General features: G+C 46.9%; 1 protein-coding gene across 1 annotated transcript in view; it reads left to right on the plus strand.

The window, feature by feature from the left end:
* The window catches only part of PDLIM4 (PDZ and LIM domain 4), a 29,122-nt gene extending 10,006 nt beyond the window's left edge, over positions 1-19,116 (plus strand). The window contains exons 3-6 of the mRNA XM_009073993.1: positions 11,983-12,161; positions 14,255-14,412; positions 17,889-18,009; positions 18,912-19,116. Of these exons, the coding sequence (XP_009072241.1) occupies positions 11,983-12,161; positions 14,255-14,412; positions 17,889-18,009; positions 18,912-19,116 (663 nt within the window). The remainder of the gene's footprint in view (positions 1-11,982; positions 12,162-14,254; positions 14,413-17,888; positions 18,010-18,911) is intronic.
* Positions 19,117-20,710: the final 1,594 nt, after the last annotated feature.

A 20,710-nucleotide genomic window follows, 5' to 3' on the forward strand; every position in this document is an offset into this window, starting at 1 on the left:
TGGGGCAAGGGCAGTACCATCTCCCACAGCAGCCTGTTTCTGGGTGGTTGAAGGAGCTGAGCAGGTCTTCATCTTTCCTACCCATCTCTTGACTAATGGCTTGTTAGGAAGGTCAAAAATTACTCCTGTTCTCCTTTGGCTCCTCAAAGGGAAGAGGAATGGAGTCTCTCTCCTCCCTCTCTGCCTCTGAGGTACCAGATGGTCAGGTTTTGGATGTGATGGTCCATGCTGTAGAGGTGTCTGGAGTACGAGGAGGAAGACCAGGTGGAGGGGATGGGCAGAGGGCAGCTCCTGCTGTTTTTCTCCCCGTCGGATGTGTGCTGAGCTGATGCACATACTGCCAGCTTTCCAGGGCACCTGAGGTCATGGATGGCAGGGCTGGGGCCTGCTGAGGCATTTCACTGCTGTAGGTTGGCCAGCTCCTCCTAGGGCAGGAGCAGAGGCCCCGGGGCTGCCTGCAGCCTTCAGAACACAGAATTGCGTCAGTTTGGGCTGACAAAACCCCCTGCGCTTGCCCCAGTGACACAGGAGTGCTCTTGGACTGATGCTCAGTGTTCAAATATTGTTCAGATGGTTTCCTTCACTGCAGAGGTGGTTCATGTTATGTGTTGTTCCAATGATTTTTATCCAGCCCTTGCAAAGTGCCTGCATGTACGTTCTGCTTGTTTAGCTTGGCTGCTCCATTCCAGACAGGTTTTTAGAGTGTCCTGACAAGAGTTCCCCTGCAGCCCTCCCTTGGCTCAGTCTGGAAGGAATACAAGAGCTACCAGGGTGGAAGAGAGGGGGATGATGCTACAGGGAGTGGTGTACCCTTCAGAGAGGAGTGGGAAGGGAGATCATCCAAACTTCATGAGAAGCAGACCTGAATCTGAGGCCATTCCATCCATTGGAATTTGCAAATATTCTGCATTCCTACCTGTGGACAGCAGGCAGAGGCACAGCACAACGGCAGCACTGGCAAACCTGCCCCAGTACTGCACACAAGCAACACGTGGGTCTGTTAGTCTTTCCTGCACTGACTGACAGCACAGGGTGATCTGTGAGCTTGGGCTTTGGGTTCTGGCTATGTTTGCTTCATTCATCAATTACAGCCATCTTTTTCTGACAGATATTTTTTCTTAATAGACTTTAATGTGCCCAAACCCTATGAATAATATTAAATGAGGAACAAATGTGCAGCAGTTCCACTGCCAGATACAACATTTCTGAGGTTTAATGCAGATTGGATTTGAATCTGACTATTAATATATGTTACATATGGATCTTGTTAAAAATTAGACAGTTGTATAGAATATAATGAAGGGGTAGGGATGGATTACCCTGAATCCAGACCTATACTGAAAATGTGTAAATGTGGGCAGTAGGTGGGTAAGGCAGATGTGTTTGTGGTAAGGCACCAAGAGGTGTGTGAACAATGATACGCAGATACAGGTAGCAGATTCCTGCTCTTGCTTTGTTTTTCAGTGCCTGTATCCCTGTGTTGTCTTGCTTAATGGCTTTGTGGATTTCCCAGACAAGAGGTGAAAGGAGTTACACACATTGCTGTGGCTGCACCTGAGATGCACTAGTTGACTCTTCTCCCTCCCCAAACCAGCTGTGCCTCCAGCAGAGTCCATGCTGATGGACTGGGACATGTACCAGCAGCTGTCCTAACCCTGGCATTATCACTTATGTTCTCTGACCTGCATGATGCTGAGGGTGACCATCAGCACCCAAGAGAGTCAACTCTTGCCACAAGCATCCCATCCCCTGGAAGCAGAAATCCCAGCCATGGCTAGAGTCCCTGTGGAGCAATGCCAGGTGAACCAGGGCTATCCCATACTCTGTTCATTCAGCCTCTCTAGCAAAGGCACTTACTAGATTGTGAGAAAGAAAAATCTCTTTGTAAAGTAATAACTTGGCTCAAAATGTGCAACCTTTAGGCTCACTTCCTTGCATCTGGAAAAAAGCAATCTGCTTTGAAACACAGGGAAAAATAATTCTGCTGGAATTCTGTACTCAAATCACAAAAAGAAGTTTGGGGTTGTCCTTGAAAAGGGGTTTGAGATTTTTACCCCAAGTGGCCTTTGCAGTAATGTGGAGCACATGTCCTTTCTTCCTCCAGGCTTTATCAACTCTTCATCTTACTGGGCAAAGATGCCTTGCAAGTCTTTTGACTTGTGACTACAGTAATTCTTGCTGGAGGCCTCAAAACATTGAGCATAAGCAGAATGCCTCAGTCTGGATGACTTGTAGGAAAGCTGTATTTCTGTTATTACAATTTCGTTTATTTAGGTGTAATCTTTTTCTTGAAGGCAGAGAGACTTGCAGGGATCTTCTGTGCAAGATAACTTGGAAGGTATGGAGCAGCTGGTGAGCTGTCCTCTCCCCTCTTTCTAAATCTGTCTTGGTTTGTCAGCTGAGCTTTGTGGAAAACCCCTACTCAGAGCCCAAGAATGTAATCAATCCTCCTTATTAAAACTTTGATTAATGCCATGACTGTGGGGAATAGCTGCTCTCACAACTGAAAAAGCTGGAAGTGGAGAGCTGCTTGTTAACAATTAGCAGGAACAGCACTGAACAGGATGAGTGAGTCACCTTTGGGAAATAATATTTTTTTAAAAAGCAGACTTTAGTTATCAGTTGGTTTCACTAGACATGCCTGTCCTTAACAGCAGGGATCTATAGAGGAGGCAGTTGACTTGTACCTCAGAAGCCAAGGGATGCGTGTCTGTTGGACCTGGAGGTGGGTGCTGGTGGGACCCACAGGGACACTGGGGGTAGCGTGGAGCTCTCCAGCCAGCAGTCAGGATTCCCATGATGCTGACATGACATCACCGCTGATGTGTTGGGATCCCCAGTTTTGCCTTGTGTGGTGGTGGTGTTGTAGGCACTGGCCCCAGCCATCCCTCCCCAGCAGATGGAGGGAGTGGGAGTGCCCATCCATCAGTGTCTGGAGTTCCCACTGTTTTTGGCTTCCTGTACTATGAGCTCTCACTAGTCAAAATACTGCCATGTGGTGCTAATAAAAGGAGAGGATGTTTGTTTTCTTGACCATTCCCAAACTGCCAGAATTGGCAGCTTTCTGGCACACGGGAGCTGGGAACGTGGGCTTTGGGCCATGGGGACCCTGTCAGTGCTAATTGACAGTAGATCAAGTGTCTGGGTGGGAGAATAATTGCAGCAGAAATTAAACTGGCAGCATGTAGCTGAAGCTGGAAGAGGATGCAAGTCCTCCCAAACCTGGACACTTGGCTGAAATAAACTATGTGGGATGACAGGCTGGGTTTCCTCCGGTGGTGCAGACAGGGAGTGGCACTTCCCAAAGACACAGGAATGGCATTCCAGTGCCACCCAGCTGGAAGAGTGGTCCCTATGTCATTGTCAGGGGAGGAAAGAGGACACTGAGTTGGTGCTCTTGGTCCTCTCTTGTGCTGTGTCCTGAGCAGCAGCTTTCCTAGCCTGATCGTCCAACTGCAGGGTGAACTCGGTCCGAAAAGAAGAGCCAGTCTCTCCATGGTATCAGAGGAGCTGCACAGGATGAGAAGGCTGTTTCTGCTCATCACTGATATAGTTTTATTCCTATAATGTGTTAGTCTGTGCTTGACACCAAAGTCTCTGCCCACAGAGATTCATGGTGGTTTGTGCTGACTAAGATCAAGTGCATGCAGCTTGCCTTGTGAAAATACCAGCCAGGATGGGGTGAAGAGGAGTAACTGGGACAAACTTGGATCTAATGCAGCTGTTTGAGCAGCCTGATCCAGACAGTGCTGGAAACCCAGTGCTGTGTGTGAGCCAGGCCAACGGAAATGTGAACACACCTGTGTTTGCTTTGTTTGCTGTGGTTGGATGGGCTCAGGTGTGTGTGGTTGCAGGACTGAGGACCTGCTGCCTCCTGCTGCATGCAGGTTCTAGCCAGCCTGGGCTCTGCAACATTATTCCTGTGAGCTTTTCACACCTGTGCTGGCCTCACAAATACTCTCAGTCTATCGCAGTGATGATCGTACCTGCTCCTAATTAAAAAATTAATTTAAGCAAAAAAATCACATGTGGGCTTCAGGTGAGCCAGAGCCTCTGGTGTCCCAGTTGTGGGCATACAGGGACAGTGGTGTCCTGCAGTGGAGCAGGGAGGGCAGTTTGGTGCCAGCTTGTTCCTTGGCACTGACTCTTACAGCTTGAAAAATGTCATACTTATTTTTGGTCTCAGCAGAGGATCATTGATTTATTTATTTTTTTTTTACTAAGGGTGAATAGCTTCTCATTTGATTAACTGTGAGTAATGGAGTTACTGTAAGTTGAATTAACTCTAAAGTTCTCCATGGGTTGCTGCTGTGCAGGAGACTTCCATGTACTTCTTTGCAAAAGCATGGCATAGGCAGTGCTGATTTCTGTGAACTGGGGGTTAAAACCTCCTTGCTGGAGAGGTGGAATTTCCTTTCTCAAAGCAACTGACCTTCCTTCCTCCCCTGGTCACAGGGCAGGATGGGCCATGGCTGCTCCTGGGAGAGATCTTGCTGGGACCCCTGGTCCCAACCAGCTGGGCACCAACTGTGGCTCTCCTGGTGCAAGGAGGGAAAACGTCTGCCTCGTGCTTTGGGGAAAACAAAGGATGAGCTCATGCCCTGGCATGGGCCTGGGCTCCCGACCATGGGAACTCCCAGCTCGTTTGAGGACTGACTTAATAGCAGAAACATGCTGAATCCTGATGTCTGCTGTGAGTGCATCAGCCTTGAGCTGTTGGTGCTCAGGCAGTTTCACACCCAAATATTAGGGGTTTATATACCACCAAAAAACACCTGGTGCTCAGGCAGTTTCACACTAGGGGTTTATATACCACCAAAAAACACTGATCTAATTTACTGGCTCAAGAGGTTACACACATGTTGCTGTGCTCTTGTGTTTACTTTTTCCTGTGATATAATATTGCATCATTTGAAAGCAAAGGAATTTTGTCAGTATCACTCTTAATACCTTGAACTGTCGTAGCTGTAGCCTGTTAGGTGAAATCCTCTATGTATCTCTTACATAAATCAGTATCTTTAAGTGAGTTTCCATAAGCTGATACATGAGAGTGGCAAAAACAATCTTAGGATAAAGGGGAAAAAACAGGTATGGAAACTTAAAGATGGTGTTTTCTTCTGTTCTAGTAACTTGAATAGTTTGTTCTCATCAAAGATGCATAGGAACAATACTGAAATGGTAACAATTGGGGTTTGGTTTAAGATCAAACAAAATGCTAGTGGAAAAAGTGCTAACATGGGCATATACTGTGTCATTTTACTTGATAACATCAGTTTCAGTGATGACTCTTAACACAGGTAAGGAACCTGCTGTTTGTGCACTCACAAGTGCTGAGTGTTTGTGTGGAAGCACAGGTGTAGCTCAGTTTTTCTGTTCTTATCTGTCAGAAAAACACCTTATCCCATTTTGTTTTGCCTTGTTTCTCGCTTAAGAGGTATTACTTGCTCTTGGACATCACTTGTGTGACATGCTAGGGTGAGAGCATGTGGAGAGAGCCATCCCCAGTGGTGCAGGGGAGGATGTTGGGTGCTGGAGGGATGCTCACTGTGGTCCCTTGGGATTGTCAGGCTGAAGCTGCAGCCTCCATCTCCTGGAGCAACTCCTGCCACAGAGGGCTGGGAAAGCTTAGGACATGTAATTGAATCTAACTGAATTTATCTTTTTATATTTATAAGTAAAAGCAGAAGTTTGGGGCATTCCAAAATGAAAAAAGAATTCTTCCGTCCTATTGCTTTTGCTGTGTTTATGTACCTTACCCTGGCTTTTACAGAGGAGGATGTTCAGATAAGCCATGCATTAAATTAGGCACCTTTTGATTTTAAACCTGTAACATTTGTGTAGTCTGAAGCTTAGTTTGTTGCCAGTAATACTTTTAGTTTCAATTAGCTACTGGTAGTGGTTACGGAAAGAAAATGTGATAACACCTGAAAATGCAACAATTCCCCAACTGGGAGAGAGGAGAGAGACAGTAAGCTGGAAAGGCTGAAATCGGGACGTTGTCTGTTAGTGTTAAGCTCACCAGGTTTGTCCTTTAAGCCAAACACCAGATGGTGAGAAAAGTGATTCAATGGAAGCATAAACTGAAATGGGATGAGCAGCATCTTCCCTGGGAGGAGGGGAGCAGGCAGGAGGGTGGGTGGATGCTTGTTCTGATGGTTTGGGATGTTTTCCATCTGTGGTGGATATTATTTTCTGTCTGTGGGGAGGCTCATCCTACAGCAGTCTGTACACAGTGGGGGTAGCTTAAGGCTGAGCCCTGGCAGGAGCATCAGCCTGACACCTGCACTGAGCAATGCCTTCCTGGTCCTGGGCTTGGAAGATGACCTTGAATACAGGGATGTAGAGGGAAAGTCCTCTCTAGGGTTTAGGCTGTTGTTGAGCTTATCCCTGGTGAGTAGTAACCTGGCAGGAGCCTGATGCTGCTGCCAGAGAGAGGAGGAAATTTCGAGGCTCTTGTACCAAGACATTTGTACAAAACTCTCCTCTCTCTGCTGAGTAAACACCCCTCACACCCTTGGCGTTGGAGACATGCTCTCTGCACCGCAGCAGGCAAGATAAATGGAAATACATTTTTATCATGCTTGATGGTCTTGGGTAACTTTTTTTTCCATTGCTGTGGATTTTTAAGAGACTGCTGGGGAGCCAGGTAGCTTAAGGGATCAAGTCATGGCATTGCAGCTCAAGTCTCTCTTGAGCTCTTTAATTTGCATGAGGTCTGCAGCTTCTTCCAGAGGGGTGAAGCTGTTCCCTGGAGCCTTGGGAGCCAGCAGCCATCAGAGCCTTGCTGGTGGCCATCAGCATGGCTGCTCTGAGGTGGAGAAATGTCACTGCTAATTGTGAGAGATTGTCCCTGTGTTAGATGTGTGCTGGCCTTGTGTTATACACTATCACAGAATCACACAGTGGTTTGGATTGGAACGGACATTAAAACCCATTCAGTTCCAATTCCCCTGCCATGGCCAGGGGCAGCTTCCACTAGCCCAGGTTGCTCCAAGCCCTGTCCAACCTGGCCTTGAACATTTCCAGGGATGGAGCAGCCACAGCTTCCCTGGACAACCTGTGCCAGTGTCTCAGCACCCTCACAGGGAAGAATTTCTTCCTAATATCCACTCTAACCATGCTCTCTGAGTGTGAAGCCATTCCCCTTGCCCTGTCTCTACACGCCCTTGTTGTGCAGTACAGCCTGTCCTGGGGACACAGGTAGGCTGGGGCTCTGCCAGGCTCCAGCCTGAGCTGTGTTTCACGTGAACATTGTCTGCAGCCTCTTTGCAAAAATACCATCTGATTTTAAAGGTTTGGTCTCTTGGAGAGATCTGAAAATTTAATTTGGTGTTCAGCTGGTGACTGTGAAAGGAGTGTAGCAAGAAGGACGTGATGGATAAAGTTCTACTCCAAACTGTGGTATACGCTGAAAGGGGAACTTGGCAGAATATTTGAAATCTGTCTCATAAAATAACCAACACACTCTGTTTATCCAGCCTCAGCAAACTACACCCGACCTTTTTTTTCTTATCTTTTAATCTTCTGAGCTGAGCTAAATAATGGGATCATACTTACTGAAGCCTTTAAAAGTTAGATCGAAGCCTGCTTAGTCTGTAAAAACAGCATATACACAGGACATCTGAACTGTACTTATAGGGAAATGTGTAAAAATGGGTGTAGCTTTTAAAATTTATCCTTTCTCCTCCAGCTTTGGCAGGGGCAGCCTTTGACAAAGGGCTCCCCGTGGGACTATTTTTGTGGCTTTTGTTGAAGAGTAGATCCTGCTCCTGTGGCCATGAGCCACGGTGTAAATCTGTTATTTGCATTGAAATGAAATCTGTGCTGTTCGTCCCATGCACCTCCTCTGTGGGGTAGTAACATGTTTTCCATTTCTGGGACTTTTGAACTGGTTTGTCAGAGACAAAGCAGTGTCTTTGCTGTTGCAAAGCTGGGGGGAAGGAGATGAGGAGGCTGCTGCATTGCAATTGCAGAGGCTGAGTTTCATCATGAGGGTATCGGGATGTGCTGGGATATGTCTTCAGGCTTAATTGCTTGCCACATTTGCATGAAAGAGGAGTTGCAGTAATGAAGGCAGAAATATTTCATCCACAAAAAGCCCTCTGCCAGAAGTCAGAATCAGTTGGAGCTCAATTACCCAGGCTTGGAGTGAGGGAGAGAGAAGCCAAATGCTGGTGAGGAGCTGGAGCACTTGGGCTAATCCTGTCGTTGCTGGATAATGGACACTTGTAACCAAGCATAGTCACAAGAGGCAACTCTTCTAGGTGATTCTATGGCTGAGACATGCTTTGACTTCCTGGTGCACAAATAGCAATTCTTGTATCTCTAATTCAGCATTTTGGCAGCAAAAGTCTAGCTGACACCGACTGATCATGGTCTGGTTTTGTGAAGAGGGTGGATCTGAAGAACATCAAACAGAAAGCTGCTTTGGGCTGAGCCAAGCATTAATGGCCTTCAGCTCTGTTTGGGTCTGATGTGGTGTGTGTTTATAACAGAGAACAGGACTGGCAACCCCGGGATTAGGGAAATAAACATGGTGCAGGCCATCCCTGTGGAGCTGGGCACCCACACTGCAGGGACAGAGCTGCTGTTGGTCCTGTGTGGGCAGATCTCCCCCCACTGCTGCACAGATGGGCAGATGGAGGGTGGGTTTGGGGCTCAGAGGTATGATTTTGGAGGTGTGTTTAGTTCTGCAGCTGGTGGATCTGCTCCCAAGGAAGGTTTCTTAGACAGGCTGAAGCTATCATTGCTCAAAGGTGTTCCAGATTATGCCATGGTTGTAAGGGCTTGCATGGAGGTTGTAGGAGGCAATGTTGGCCTCTCAAATTAGCAATCCTCAGTTTCCCTTTCTGTCTGGTGGTCTGAAAAAAGGAGATTAATTATTTTGTTTGCACTTCTGGTCTTTTAAGAGTCTAATTTATAACATACAAGTGAATGAACTTTAAATGCTTTGGATCAGAACATGAAGTCTTTTGTTCCCCAGAAGCTCTGTCTAAAACCTGTGGTGTCTAGAGCTAAAGACTTGCAGTTGAAAAATGCTGGAAGAACAAATAGGACATTTTGCAAAATGTCAAAAAAAAAAAAAGAGAAAAGACAAGTGTGAGAAAACAGATTGGGAGTTTCTGGTTTGTAGGCTAAAAGAGTTCTCCTTGGTGAAACTCTATAGGCTGGCTCTTAGGAAGGGTTTGCAAACTGTCTTAATTTAAGAAAGGCCATAAAAAGCAGGAAGAAAAGCTAGCAGAGAAAAGCAAATTAGATCCCAAAGAAGGACACTTTAACTGATCTTGAACTTGAGAACTGGAAAGAAATCTAGCTGGTTCTGGGTTCCTGAGGATGAGTGTGAGAGTGTCGTGCACAAGGAGAAGCCTTACAGAGGTCTCACAGCCTTTGAGGAAGAGGAGACTGATCTCTGGCCTGGGAACAGCTTTTTCTGCAACAGGAAAGTTGTGTGGCAGAGAAATGGGGAGCAAAAAGGAAGGCAGAAACCAGAGTGCGCTCAGAGGGTCAGTGCCTCCCACAATGCCATTAGTTGCCCCAGTATGAAGCTCAGCTCTCCAAAGCCTGCAAAGGGTTTGGTGGAAAAGCTGAGGGACTTCAACTGAGGAGCTTCATGTCCATGGTCTTGATCTGGTAGCTATTACGGTGCTCCAGTACCCATCAGGAGGAACCTGTTGATCCCTATGGATGCTGCTTAGTTGCCTGTGGCTTTATAATGTGGCTGAGCAGAGTAAAGATGAGCTGCCACAACCATGAACCTCCTCCTCCCACAGGGACAGGGAACTGGTAGCAACTGGAGAGGCTGAGCAGCTCAGCAGTGCAATAGGGGCTCTGATCCCCCTTGCTTCCATCACCAGGCTTCCATGCCTTTTGGAAAGTGCCCAAGCCAAGTTTTAGCTTTATAGCAACATTTGGTCTTGATGTACAAATTGCTGAGTTTAACAGGGATGAAGGGCTGACGCTTTACAAACTACCTTGGATTAAAGCAAGTCCATGGAGATGATGGTCTGTAGGCCCTTTGATGGAGGAAGTTTCCATTTCAGAAACAGCTGCCAGCGCCGTGCTCCTCAGCAAAGGGTCTGGATGGCCACAGTGTGGGGGAGCACAGGTGGTGAGAGGAGAGGAGAGGGCCCTGCCCTTCCTGCAGCCGAGCCCTGGGGCACAGATAATTAAGGCTAATGGCTTTCTAAAAGCATCTCTCCATAGCTCTCAATCCTGCCAGCCACATGGGCCATTGCCTTTTTCCCCCAAATGTTTATGATCCTTCTTTTCCTCTCTGTGTCATGGTTGAGAGTGTTTTCTTTATTTCCCTTGAAATAATAATGTAAATCTGGGAATTGGAAGCCCATAGCCTGCTTGTATATGTTTTTTTTTAAAGAATATAAATAGGGGAACAGTTAAAATTATATTGTTCCTGGCAGCAAAATTCCTTTTTTAATAGACAATTTGAAGTTATTATGTTGGAAGCAGTTTTCCCCATGTGTGTGTGCATGCATGGTGTGGAAGGAGCCATGCCAAGAGGGCTCTGAGTGGCTTCTGGGGCTGTGGAAATGCATCAGTTTTCCAGCTGATGGCAAAAAAAAACCTGTCCAAGCCACCATCTTGCAGTTCTTAATTAAGCCTGTTTTTATCAATGAGCGTTTTGCCTTAGGAAGAACTGAAGAATTGGATTTTAAGATATTTTTTTTCTAGCAAGATCTGGTTTTTATTTCTCTTAGCTGTACATTTTTACAAGGCTTTGGAGCGCCAGTGTGTTCTCCTATGCACCAGTGATAGATATTCGTTTCCAATTAGTATTTATTGGATTATTTTAGTTCAAAAGTAAGCTTTGTATCAGAGCCCCACAATATGTACCTTGTTATTTGTTCACAGGATGGTGTTTTTCTTTTCCTGCTTGGTTTTTCATCTGCTTCAGTCTACTGAAGAGCTGGTGTGAGGCAGCTCAGCTGGGGACCTGCTCTGGAACAGATTAAACCAGCTTAAACAGATTCCAGCACCTATGTATTCCATTGGTACAGACATGTTTCTGACTCACATAGCTGAAAATAGCAGCCAACGTCCATCCGTAGGCTGTATCCAGCTTTCTGCTGCTTTTCCTGATTGCTGGAATTAGCTTCTCTCCCCAGACTGAGTTTTTGCAGGTAAAGCCTGGCTTGGGTGCCTCGTGGTGACATTAACAGCAGGTGCTGCTGGGTTTATAGATGTGCATGGGGCTAACTAACAGCCCCTCACACACCCATATATGTGGAATTCCATATATGTGGAGTAACACATAGGTAATGTTTTATATTGGTAAAATAATATGGAAAATTTGTGGTTTAATGGCATCTGAGCTCCTGACTTGAGGTCGTATGACAAAAAGATTTCCGTTGTTTGCACTGGGACTTAAAAAGCAAATGGAAATATTAATACTAAGCTAAACCCTTGACCAGTGTGTTCCTCATACTGTAGATGACTGATCTTATTTGAGGAGAAAACCTCCCAAAATGAACATGGATCTTTGTGGGGTAACTGCAAGTGAAAAATCCCAGAACTGGTACCTTGGCTTGAGGTGTTGCCCAACCTGCACATGGAACTGCCAAGCTTGAGCTTATCCTGCTTTGCTGATGGAAGTGGGAGTGATGACCCTGAAGCTGGGAGCACAGTAAGTGCCCTCAGAGTGTTAGAACACAGAACGAGAAGCAGACTCACAGCCTTTCGAGGAAATAACATATATGCCTTTACAGGAGAATAAATGCAGAATATTTGGCAATGGCTCAGCTGTGGAGAAACAACAAGTTTGTTTGGTCAGGGACCAAGGCAAACTGTGTAGATTCAGCACGATTTAACTGCAGGTCAAGCCTGAGTTTTTCTTTTCCTGCTGCACATCTCTGTTTTCCACAACACGTGTAAAATGTTATTACTGCAAACTGCAGGTCCCAGCACAGCCTCTCCATGTACATCACACTGTAAATCTCAGGTTTTTCTGCTTTTTTTCTCTTCCAGGACAATGGCCCAGCCCAGAGCAGGAGGTCACTGCCCCACGGGGCTGGGGGCAGCCCCATGGACAGCAAGCAGATGCTGAATGTGCAGCATCACCAGCCGACTCGGCTCTACGCGAACAGCAGCTCCGAGTCAGCACTGCCAAGCCAGCTGAGTGGGCTCCACATCAGTCCTGCCCACAGGTAGGACCGAGCAGGGCTCACACTCTGCATCCACTGCTGTTCCTGCAAACTCAGGTTCAGGGGACTGCACAGAGGCTGTGCTGCTCCCAGAGCTCCAGAGATAACAGAAGCTTAGAATCATTTCAGTTGGAAAGACCTCTAAACGAAATGATTCCACAATTCTGTGCGTGCCACAGGCATTAATATATTAGCTTTTTGAAGTATATATCCAAGGCAGGATGGAGGGTGCTGCCCTCCAAGGAGTGGGGATCACCCCACTGCAGACCCAGGAGAAAACGCTTGGCCTGGGACCTGGAGATATCCACTGAAAAAATGAACCTTGGTAACTGGGATGTTTATAAGTGTAAGATCTGCTCAGTGCAGCTGTCCTGGAGGCTGGGGAATAAATAATGCTCCTAGGAAAGAAACAGCTCTTGTGTAGCCAAGAATGGTTTGGGTGGATAACTCAGACACTGAGACAGGCCAGGTTGTGGGCTGGGATGCTTTTGCATGGTTTATGTGGATGCTGATTTATGTTCCTCCAGACCGGCAAAATATCCTGCTAGAAAGTTATGTCTGTATCACATACCAAGAGCAAAGACAGTTTCTTTTCAGCTTGGGAACTCCATGCCTGCACAAATTTTTATTTAGTGATGCTGCAAGCCAGATTACTCCCTGTGCTGCTCTGGGAAAGTTAATGAAGTTGGAAAGCAGAGAACTGCACAAAAAGTACAGAGAACAAAATCCGGTGTTATCTGTGTGTAAGCCAAAAGCCAGGAGAGGAGATTGACTTGGGTCTTTGAGTAGAATTGGGGCAGGAGTATATTCTCTCTGATTTGGTGCTTGATGAGGCTGTGCTGGCCCAAACCTGCCCCTTTTCACTGAGAATGTGTGAATAGATGTAAGTGAGGGCTGTAGCAGGGCAGGCAGGCGCTCAGGGAACATCTGGAAGGTTTGGACTGGCCAGGACTCACAGGGATGGGTCCACAACACAGCCCCAACATGACCCAGCCCCAGGCCTGACCTTCACTTCCCACAGGGACTAGGACTGCTGGGGAGTCGCTACCAGAAAATGGAGCTTTGGCCTTTCTTTAAAAGTTACTTTTGTTTGGTTTTTTTTCCTCTTTGTTTGAAAGTGAATGTTATTTCTTTTGTTTATTTGTTTAAGTGGACATGAATATAATACTGGTGGAGAAAATGAGCCAGATGATGTCTAAAATATGTGAAGTTGATGGAATTCAGGGCACTTGCTATTTTTATTGGCTTTATAATGACCTTGATGACCTTCTCTTCAAAAAGGAAAAGGAGCCCCTTCCCCCGGCGCTGTGCTGTGCACTGGGGCCTCTGGAGCACAACAGCACTTGGATTCAGCATTTCTCAGCAGGACATTTAAGAATATACATGAAATGTTTTTTATTCCAAACTATGCTTTTCATGTTTTGATGTATTGAATGAGCTGGAATAATGGTTTAAATTGCTATTTGTTGTCCATGTATCCCAACTATGCCAAGTACAGACCAGAAGCAGCTTTGGGTCAAGATGCTGAAGGTTGGAGGGGGTTATGGGGCAGCCCCTGTGTCCCCCCACTACTGTTGGGGCAATTTTCTCAGTTAAGCTGTGGGCTGTGTCTGGCAAATGGATCTTGTGATGCAGTTACCTACAGAAACACCAACTTCACAAGAGGCACTTGGGGGTGGGGAGGGGGTTTGCTGCTGTGCCTGGCACACGCTCTCCAGGTGCCCTAACAAGGGGTGGGTACAGCCCCTGCCCTACATAGTTAATGAAATGCATGTTTTACCCATTTTTTTCAATAAATTCCTTGGGTGGCAGAGCAATTTTCAGTGTTTGCAAGCAGCTGCCCTCTTTCCTGAAGGCATCTGGTAACTGGGCCAGGCCTCATTGTGTTGCTCAATTGGAGCCCAACAGGGAATGAGTTTAACCTCCCTGGTTCAGCGGCTGTTCCTGGGCCAGACATACCTCCAGGCAGGGAAACACATGGGAACAGAGGTGCTTAATTGAATCTGTGGGAATGTGGAGATCTCAGTACCTCCCTGACGAGCTGACAGTAGCTGTTTTGATTTGACTTGAGCCTTTCTTTCTTTGCTTTAAACCAGCATTGACCCCATGAAGTCTCTCCCACGGAACAGAAATGGGATTGATGTGGAGTCAGATGTCTACAAGATGCTTCAGGATTATGAAAAGCCTATTTCAGAGCCAAAGCAGTCTGGATCCTTCCGATACTTACAGGGCATGTTGGAGGCTGGCGAGAATGGTAAGGAGGTTGGCACCCAAGTGCCCAGTGAGGAGGACCACCAGGATGGCGGGTTTCAAATCAGGGTTGCACATACTCAGGCTTACCAAATTTTGTGGCTGACTTGAGCTCCGTGTGAAAGCTGGATTTGCAACCAGTGTGGCAGCTGTTTTTCCGAGACAGTTTATGAAATGTGATGCCCTTAAGCAGTTGTGTAAGATCACTGTCAGAGAACCTGGTCTGGTTAAGTAAATGGTATTTGCATAAGGATGTCAGATGGTCCTCAGCAAGGCAGGGATAGAGATCAGGAGCTCTTGGCTCATTTCTCAGGTGTGTCACAGCTTCCTGCCTGTGTCATTAACACATTAAATAATAAGATCCCCAAACTATACATTTCAGCTTCTTTTTATTTCCCTTTCAACCTTAAGTCCATTGGGACTTTTATGTTCAAACTTTCAGGCTTTGCTTTGCAATCATTAGGGCAAGACTCTTCTTCTGCGTCCTTCCAAGAGCTTCATACTCCGATCATGTGAATCCAGGAACTTAGATCTTATGGGAAAATACCAACTGCTGCAAATCCCATTATGAAGCCGTGAGAGGTAGTGAGTTGTGCTGCTGCACTTTGGCTTCTGTGCATATAAAGTGGTGGAGAAGCCTATTCTTTGACTAGAAGGATGTTGGTTCCTGCTTCACAGGAGGCTTGATCACAGGTAACTTCTGAGCAATGTGAGTTTCCACCAGTTTTGGTTTTCTCAGTGGGACTGAGACATAGCTGCAAAGCATGAGATAGGGTTGTCTTGGAAACACTAGGTGTAAACACTACAGCCCCAGGGCTGGCATTAAATGTAGGTTCCAGGTGGACCTTCAAGTCTTTCACAAAAAGCAGGGACAAGTCTGCTGTTCCCCCAAGTCTCCTCGTTAGGAAGAAACAAACGGGAAGCAACTGTGTTAATCCCAATTAGTAACGCTGCTGCCTTCCTCCCTTCTGTGTGCCAGGGGAAGAGAACAAAATTGAAGCTTTACTGGTTTGTTTCTGCATCCCACAGCCCTGGGCTGGCAGAAACCCAGCACTGGGAGGAAGAGAGAAAGAAAAGACTGTAGGCCGGGGGAAGGGGGAACAAAGAGGTGCCAGGACAGTTCCCACATCCTGGGACTGCTCATCCCAGCACTTTCTTGGCATCAGCCAAGTGCCTCACTGTGTGTTTGGTTGGAGCCTGAGAAGCTGCTGTTGGGTACCAGACAGCATGGGACAGGCTGGAGCAGTCACCATCACCTCCTGGGGCTCTGCTAACCCTCCCTCTCCCTCTCAGTCGTGTGGAGGGGATGTGTGACTCCCTGCAGGCACAGCCTCTCTCATGCCTTGGTCATTCTGGCGCTGTTTATTTCAAAAGGGATGAGAAATTAAGTGAAAAGCATCTGTGCTGGCATAAAGCTCTGTGATGTTCCAGCACGTTTTCAATCCCCAAGAGTGTTCCCACTGGGTTGTTTTACAGCTGCCACCCTGCTTCTTTTTCCTTAAGCCTAAAATTATACATTTTGACCTGAGCCTGCTCTGCCTTGTCCTTTTAAAGTCAAGCTCTCCTTTCCTGAGGAGCTAAGTGCCTCGGACAACAACCTGTTTTATAGGGAATGTGTTTCTACTGGAAGCATCACAGCCCCATCTGACACCCCTAGGGAGGAATGCTTTGTGCTGAGGTAGAGGCTGGAGGAATGACAGTGCCTGCCTCTGTAGGCACCCACAGTGCAGCAAGGACAAGCACTGCAGCCATAACAGGGACAGCAGTGGTTGAGGTTGTGGAGATAAAGCATCTCACAGCCTTGCTGAAGACCACAAATCACAGTGAGACTGTGGGGTGATAAATAGAAGGAAATGATCCATCATTTGGGAAGATGGGAAGCAGCCTTCTCTACAGGGTTCATTTTGCTATAAAATATTTTTTTTCCTTTTCCCTTCTTTCCCTTTTTAAGCAGCTTATCTAAGCACTCTGTCTGAGAGACAGTGACAGCTTAACTGTTAAATGTTGGCAGATGAGCATGTCTAGTCTAAGTACACTGTGTCTCATGCTGGGGGAAGCCAACAGCTTGAGCAGTTGTTTCAGTTTATTCCCAGCAAGGCAGTGGAAGGGCTCAACAAGGGGCTTGGTTGGAACCGGCTGAGCACTGAGGGGATGCCTGGGGCGGAGCAGCCCCATTTTGCTCCTGGGCAGGCACTTGCACATGTATTGAGGCTCTTGGCATTGCCAAACACTGTGCTGTATCGTGGAGAAGTGAGGTTTGGTGGGAAATTGGTCCTTTGTGTTTTACTTGCTTGGCTGGAATCACAGACAGTGTTGGCCTCGATCAGAGCTGTGGCTGGAGAGAGGGTCTGCAAGGGTGTCTGTGCACCCCAGGGGATGAGTTGGGTGTGCATCCTCCTTCCCAGCTGGGTCCTGGACAGTAGGCACTCCTGAGATACTGTCCAGGGGGGCAGTTCCACTGGATTTCACTCTGAAGTTGCCAAAACTGGTGCCGTATGTGGAGACACCTGGGTCAGAAAGTTTCTGTGCCCTTCTTGAAACTTCCTAAGAATCAGGGCTTGAAGTGTTCCTTTAAGATGGATTGGAATACCCTGGAAGCTCAGGGAGTGTGGGAAGTCTGAACACAGGAGTATGGCTTGTTAATTCAAGAGGTTCTCTGCTGCTTTTCAAACTCTGTCAGCTGACGGACTAAAATACATTGTCCTTTCTGCATCACAGAGGAACCACAGACCAACAAATACCAAACAGACCAGTCAGTTGTGAGCCATGGAAAATCATGCAGTGGCTACTGAAGTGTCTAAGGGGTTGGCAACAAGTGTCTTGGTGTTGTCCAAGATACAAGGGCAGGTGGTAGATGGTCTGAAGGGATGGAGCCTACAACACTGGACACTCTGCCGTGATATTGTTCATATGCACAAAATCTTCACTGCTTCCTTTCCCGTTGTTGGATCTTTATGAAAGGAGGCTCAGTGCCCCAGAAGACCTTATCTTCTATCACAATATTTTGGTTCAGATTATCTGAGCTTAAATAAGTACTCTAGGAACAAAAATGCATGTGATTCTATTATTGTTTGGTTTAATTTGCCTTGTTCTCCAAAAGACTTTCACCTCTGTCTCCTTGACTGATGGTGGATCTACCAAGAGCCCCTGAAATGTTGGGGATAATTGGAACTTTTTCTTTCTGGAGCTTTTCTGAGTTCTTCACTATTTATCTTTCTTAATTCACTAAATAGTATTATAGCCAAATTCATCTCACATCTTTAGATCACAGCTGCTTTACCTTTTTACAAGGTGCATGTCCTGAGCTGGTGCTGTCCTGGAACTTCCAAGGAAGTTGCAGGTTTTGTTGTGACAGTCAGACTCATCTTACTCCTTAATAAAAAAAAACAAAACAAAAAGAAGAAAAAGAGGGAAAAAATAAATAAATGCAGCCCTGAGATGCTGAGTTTTCAGTCTGTGTCTGTTTATATTTCTTGGCAGGTGAAAAACTCGACAAACTGAGCAACCCTCGAAACATCAAGCCCCCAGTGCCAAAGCTTGGTGGTGCCATGTCTGGGCTGCAGATGCTCCCCGAGTGCACCCGCTGCGGGAATGGCATCGTGTAAGTGTCCAGTTCTGTGGGGACAGTGACACATGGACACAGCTGGGTTGGGTCCTGCCAGGCACATGGGTTAGAATTTATAGCAGAATACCTTGAATCCCTTTCTGATTTGTTCTAACTGTATATAAACCTGGAATTGAGGAATACACTTTGGATTGCCCCTTTTAAGGGAATCTCGCAGCAAAACGGGGATGATTGATGGGATGGTTTTTGCCCTGCTTATCATAGTAGCTGCCCAGGGACTATGAATAGCTCTGCAGTGCTTGGCACTCCTTCACTGCCTTATGGGAGGAGAAATACCTTGAAGGTCAAGTAGAAGAGGACTGTGGGTTAGTTTTGTTTGTTTGTCAAAGAGTTACTCTCTGACAGATGATATTGGGTCTGATTTCAGAGAATATAGGCTTTTTCTGCTTTGATCTGTTGTAATTTATGACCTATTGTAATTTATGTTCTGCTGCAATTCACGTCTTGCTCAAGCCAGATTTGCTGGCTGAGTGTTGGCTGAGCAAACTCCTGTAACTGTGTTCTTGTGGTGCTGTGAGTTAAAGGTCTCTGCTCCACAAGCTGTAGTGCCTGCGTGTGCACAGCCCCAGCCCTTGGAGGATGCTGGCTCCCGATGTTCACGTCCAGGCTGAGCACAGATATCTAAGGCTGTGCTTGGCATGGAGCTGTGGAGCAGTGCTGCAGGGTGCAGAGCATCCCTTCCTGCAGAAATACAGTGAGGCTCTGCCTGGAGCGGGCTGGCAGCTTGGGTGGGCTGAGATGTTGGGATGGGAACCCCTGATAACACCCTTGCATGTCCCTGCACGCTGCTTTCCTCCACATTTTACTTAAGGCAGCAGGAAAAGCTGCTCGCGCTTGTTGTTTCTCTATCTCACTTGAGCTCTCTCTGTCTCTCCCAGGGGCACCATCGTCAAAGCTCGGGACAAGCTCTACCACCCCGAGTGCTTCATGTGTGACGACTGTGGCCTCAACCTGAAGCAGAGAGGGTATTTCTTCATTGAGGAGCAGCTGTACTGCGAGACACACGCCAAGGAGAGGGTTAAGCCCCCCGAGGGATATGACGTGGTGGCTGTTTATCCAAACGCCAAAGTTGAACTTGTCTAAACCCGGGCGCTCTGCAGAGGTCAGGCCCTGCGCCCACCCACGTCCTCCCGCTGGCTGCGAGCAGCAGGGCTGTAATCAACCCCGACTACCAAAGCCCAAGTCAAAATGCCTTTTCCTAGATAAAACCGTTTACACTTGGGATCTCTGGGGGATCGTGTTGAAAGCATATGAACAGGTTTTTCCCTTCTTTTTGACACTCTGCTTTTTGGGTTGCTGTTGTTGGGTTACTAGTCTGTGCCATAATCTTATCCAAGATCAGTGTAAATATTGATTAATTCTCTATTCTGTTTCATATAAAAGCGGTATTCTTTTTTTTTCTTTCTTTTTCTTTTTTGTGCCCTCCCTCTACTGAAAAAAACAAGGTAGATGTTGTAAAAGGTTGAAGAAAATAAGGCACTTCAACAAAATAAGCTGACTCCTATATCCTGACCCTAATGTCCTGCCCTGCAGCTGCCCCAGTGATTAAAAAGTGAGTCAGGACATGGTACCGGTGGGTCCCCAGCTCAACCCCATCCCAGCAGATGTGTGCCAAGGAAGAGAGGTCTCTTAAAGCAGTAATTGTAGTGAAATTCCCTGGATCAGGGCACTGCAGTTTGAGGCTGACACAGACTGATTCACATTCCCCAAGAGATCTCCACAACGAGTGTGCTTTTTTCCTTCCTTCTTCTACTCCTAATTCAGTTGTTCTCTGTCTTCTAATCACCTGAGCACACCTTTAAAGGACCCTGAAGTAGCCTGGAGCCCCTTTGGTTATCCCTACCTCCCACACTCTTGCCCACAGCTGCCCTTGCTTTGGTTGCTCTGACTCTTCCCTGGGTTTTGCTATATTTTTGTAGTCTTTTATTTCTCCTCAGACTGCTGCTATCTGGGTCCGCCTCCCAGCAGGGAGGGGGTGGTAAAATCCCTCCAGGCATTTAGGGAGCAACTGAAACTGAGGTGAGCCCCAAGTCCTGAGGCAGTGGAATTGGATTTATACCTATTTCCCAAGGCTGCACTTTCAGCCAGGTCCATCATCCACTTTATTTGATGGAGAAAAGTTTTTGTGGATATTGAGATATTGCTTTGCTAGAGAAATGTGGTTTTTTTCATGTTAGTGCTTGGAGTGGGGAGAGAGAGAGAGAGAGGGAGAGAGTTTAGTTGCCCAGCTGCTGGGTGACTGTGTGGGCAGCAATGGGAGGATTGTGTTCTATACCATGAGGTTACTTCTCCTTTGCAATAGCCTCCCACTTTTTCCTCCTCACCTTGAGAGAGCGAGGATGTGGGGAAGAAAAAGAAATGTGTTCACTTGCCTTTCTTGGAAAAGGAAAGTAAGAAATGATCTGATGGGCAAAGCACTCCTTGGCCTTCTGGCTCTCCGTAACAGGGAAAATTGGGACTGGAGGAGGGTTGGGAGCATGATCCTAGCTGGGGCTGAGCAGGTAATTTCTCCCTGCAGGTTCTGCACCCTACAAGGAATTTTAGGGTGTTACTGGGCTACATCTAGATCTCTTTATGCAGTGCCTTACAGGGACTGCAGCAGGTCCTGCCCCATGTGCCCAGCAGCCTCCCAGAAGCCCAGGGCTCCCTCCAGCTGGGTACCACAGGGATGCTGGCT

Source organism: Acanthisitta chloris, unplaced genomic scaffold (assembly GCF_000695815.1).
Source record: "Acanthisitta chloris isolate BGI_N310 unplaced genomic scaffold, ASM69581v1 scaffold16794, whole genome shotgun sequence".
Taxonomy (NCBI): Eukaryota; Metazoa; Chordata; class Aves; order Passeriformes; family Acanthisittidae; genus Acanthisitta; species Acanthisitta chloris.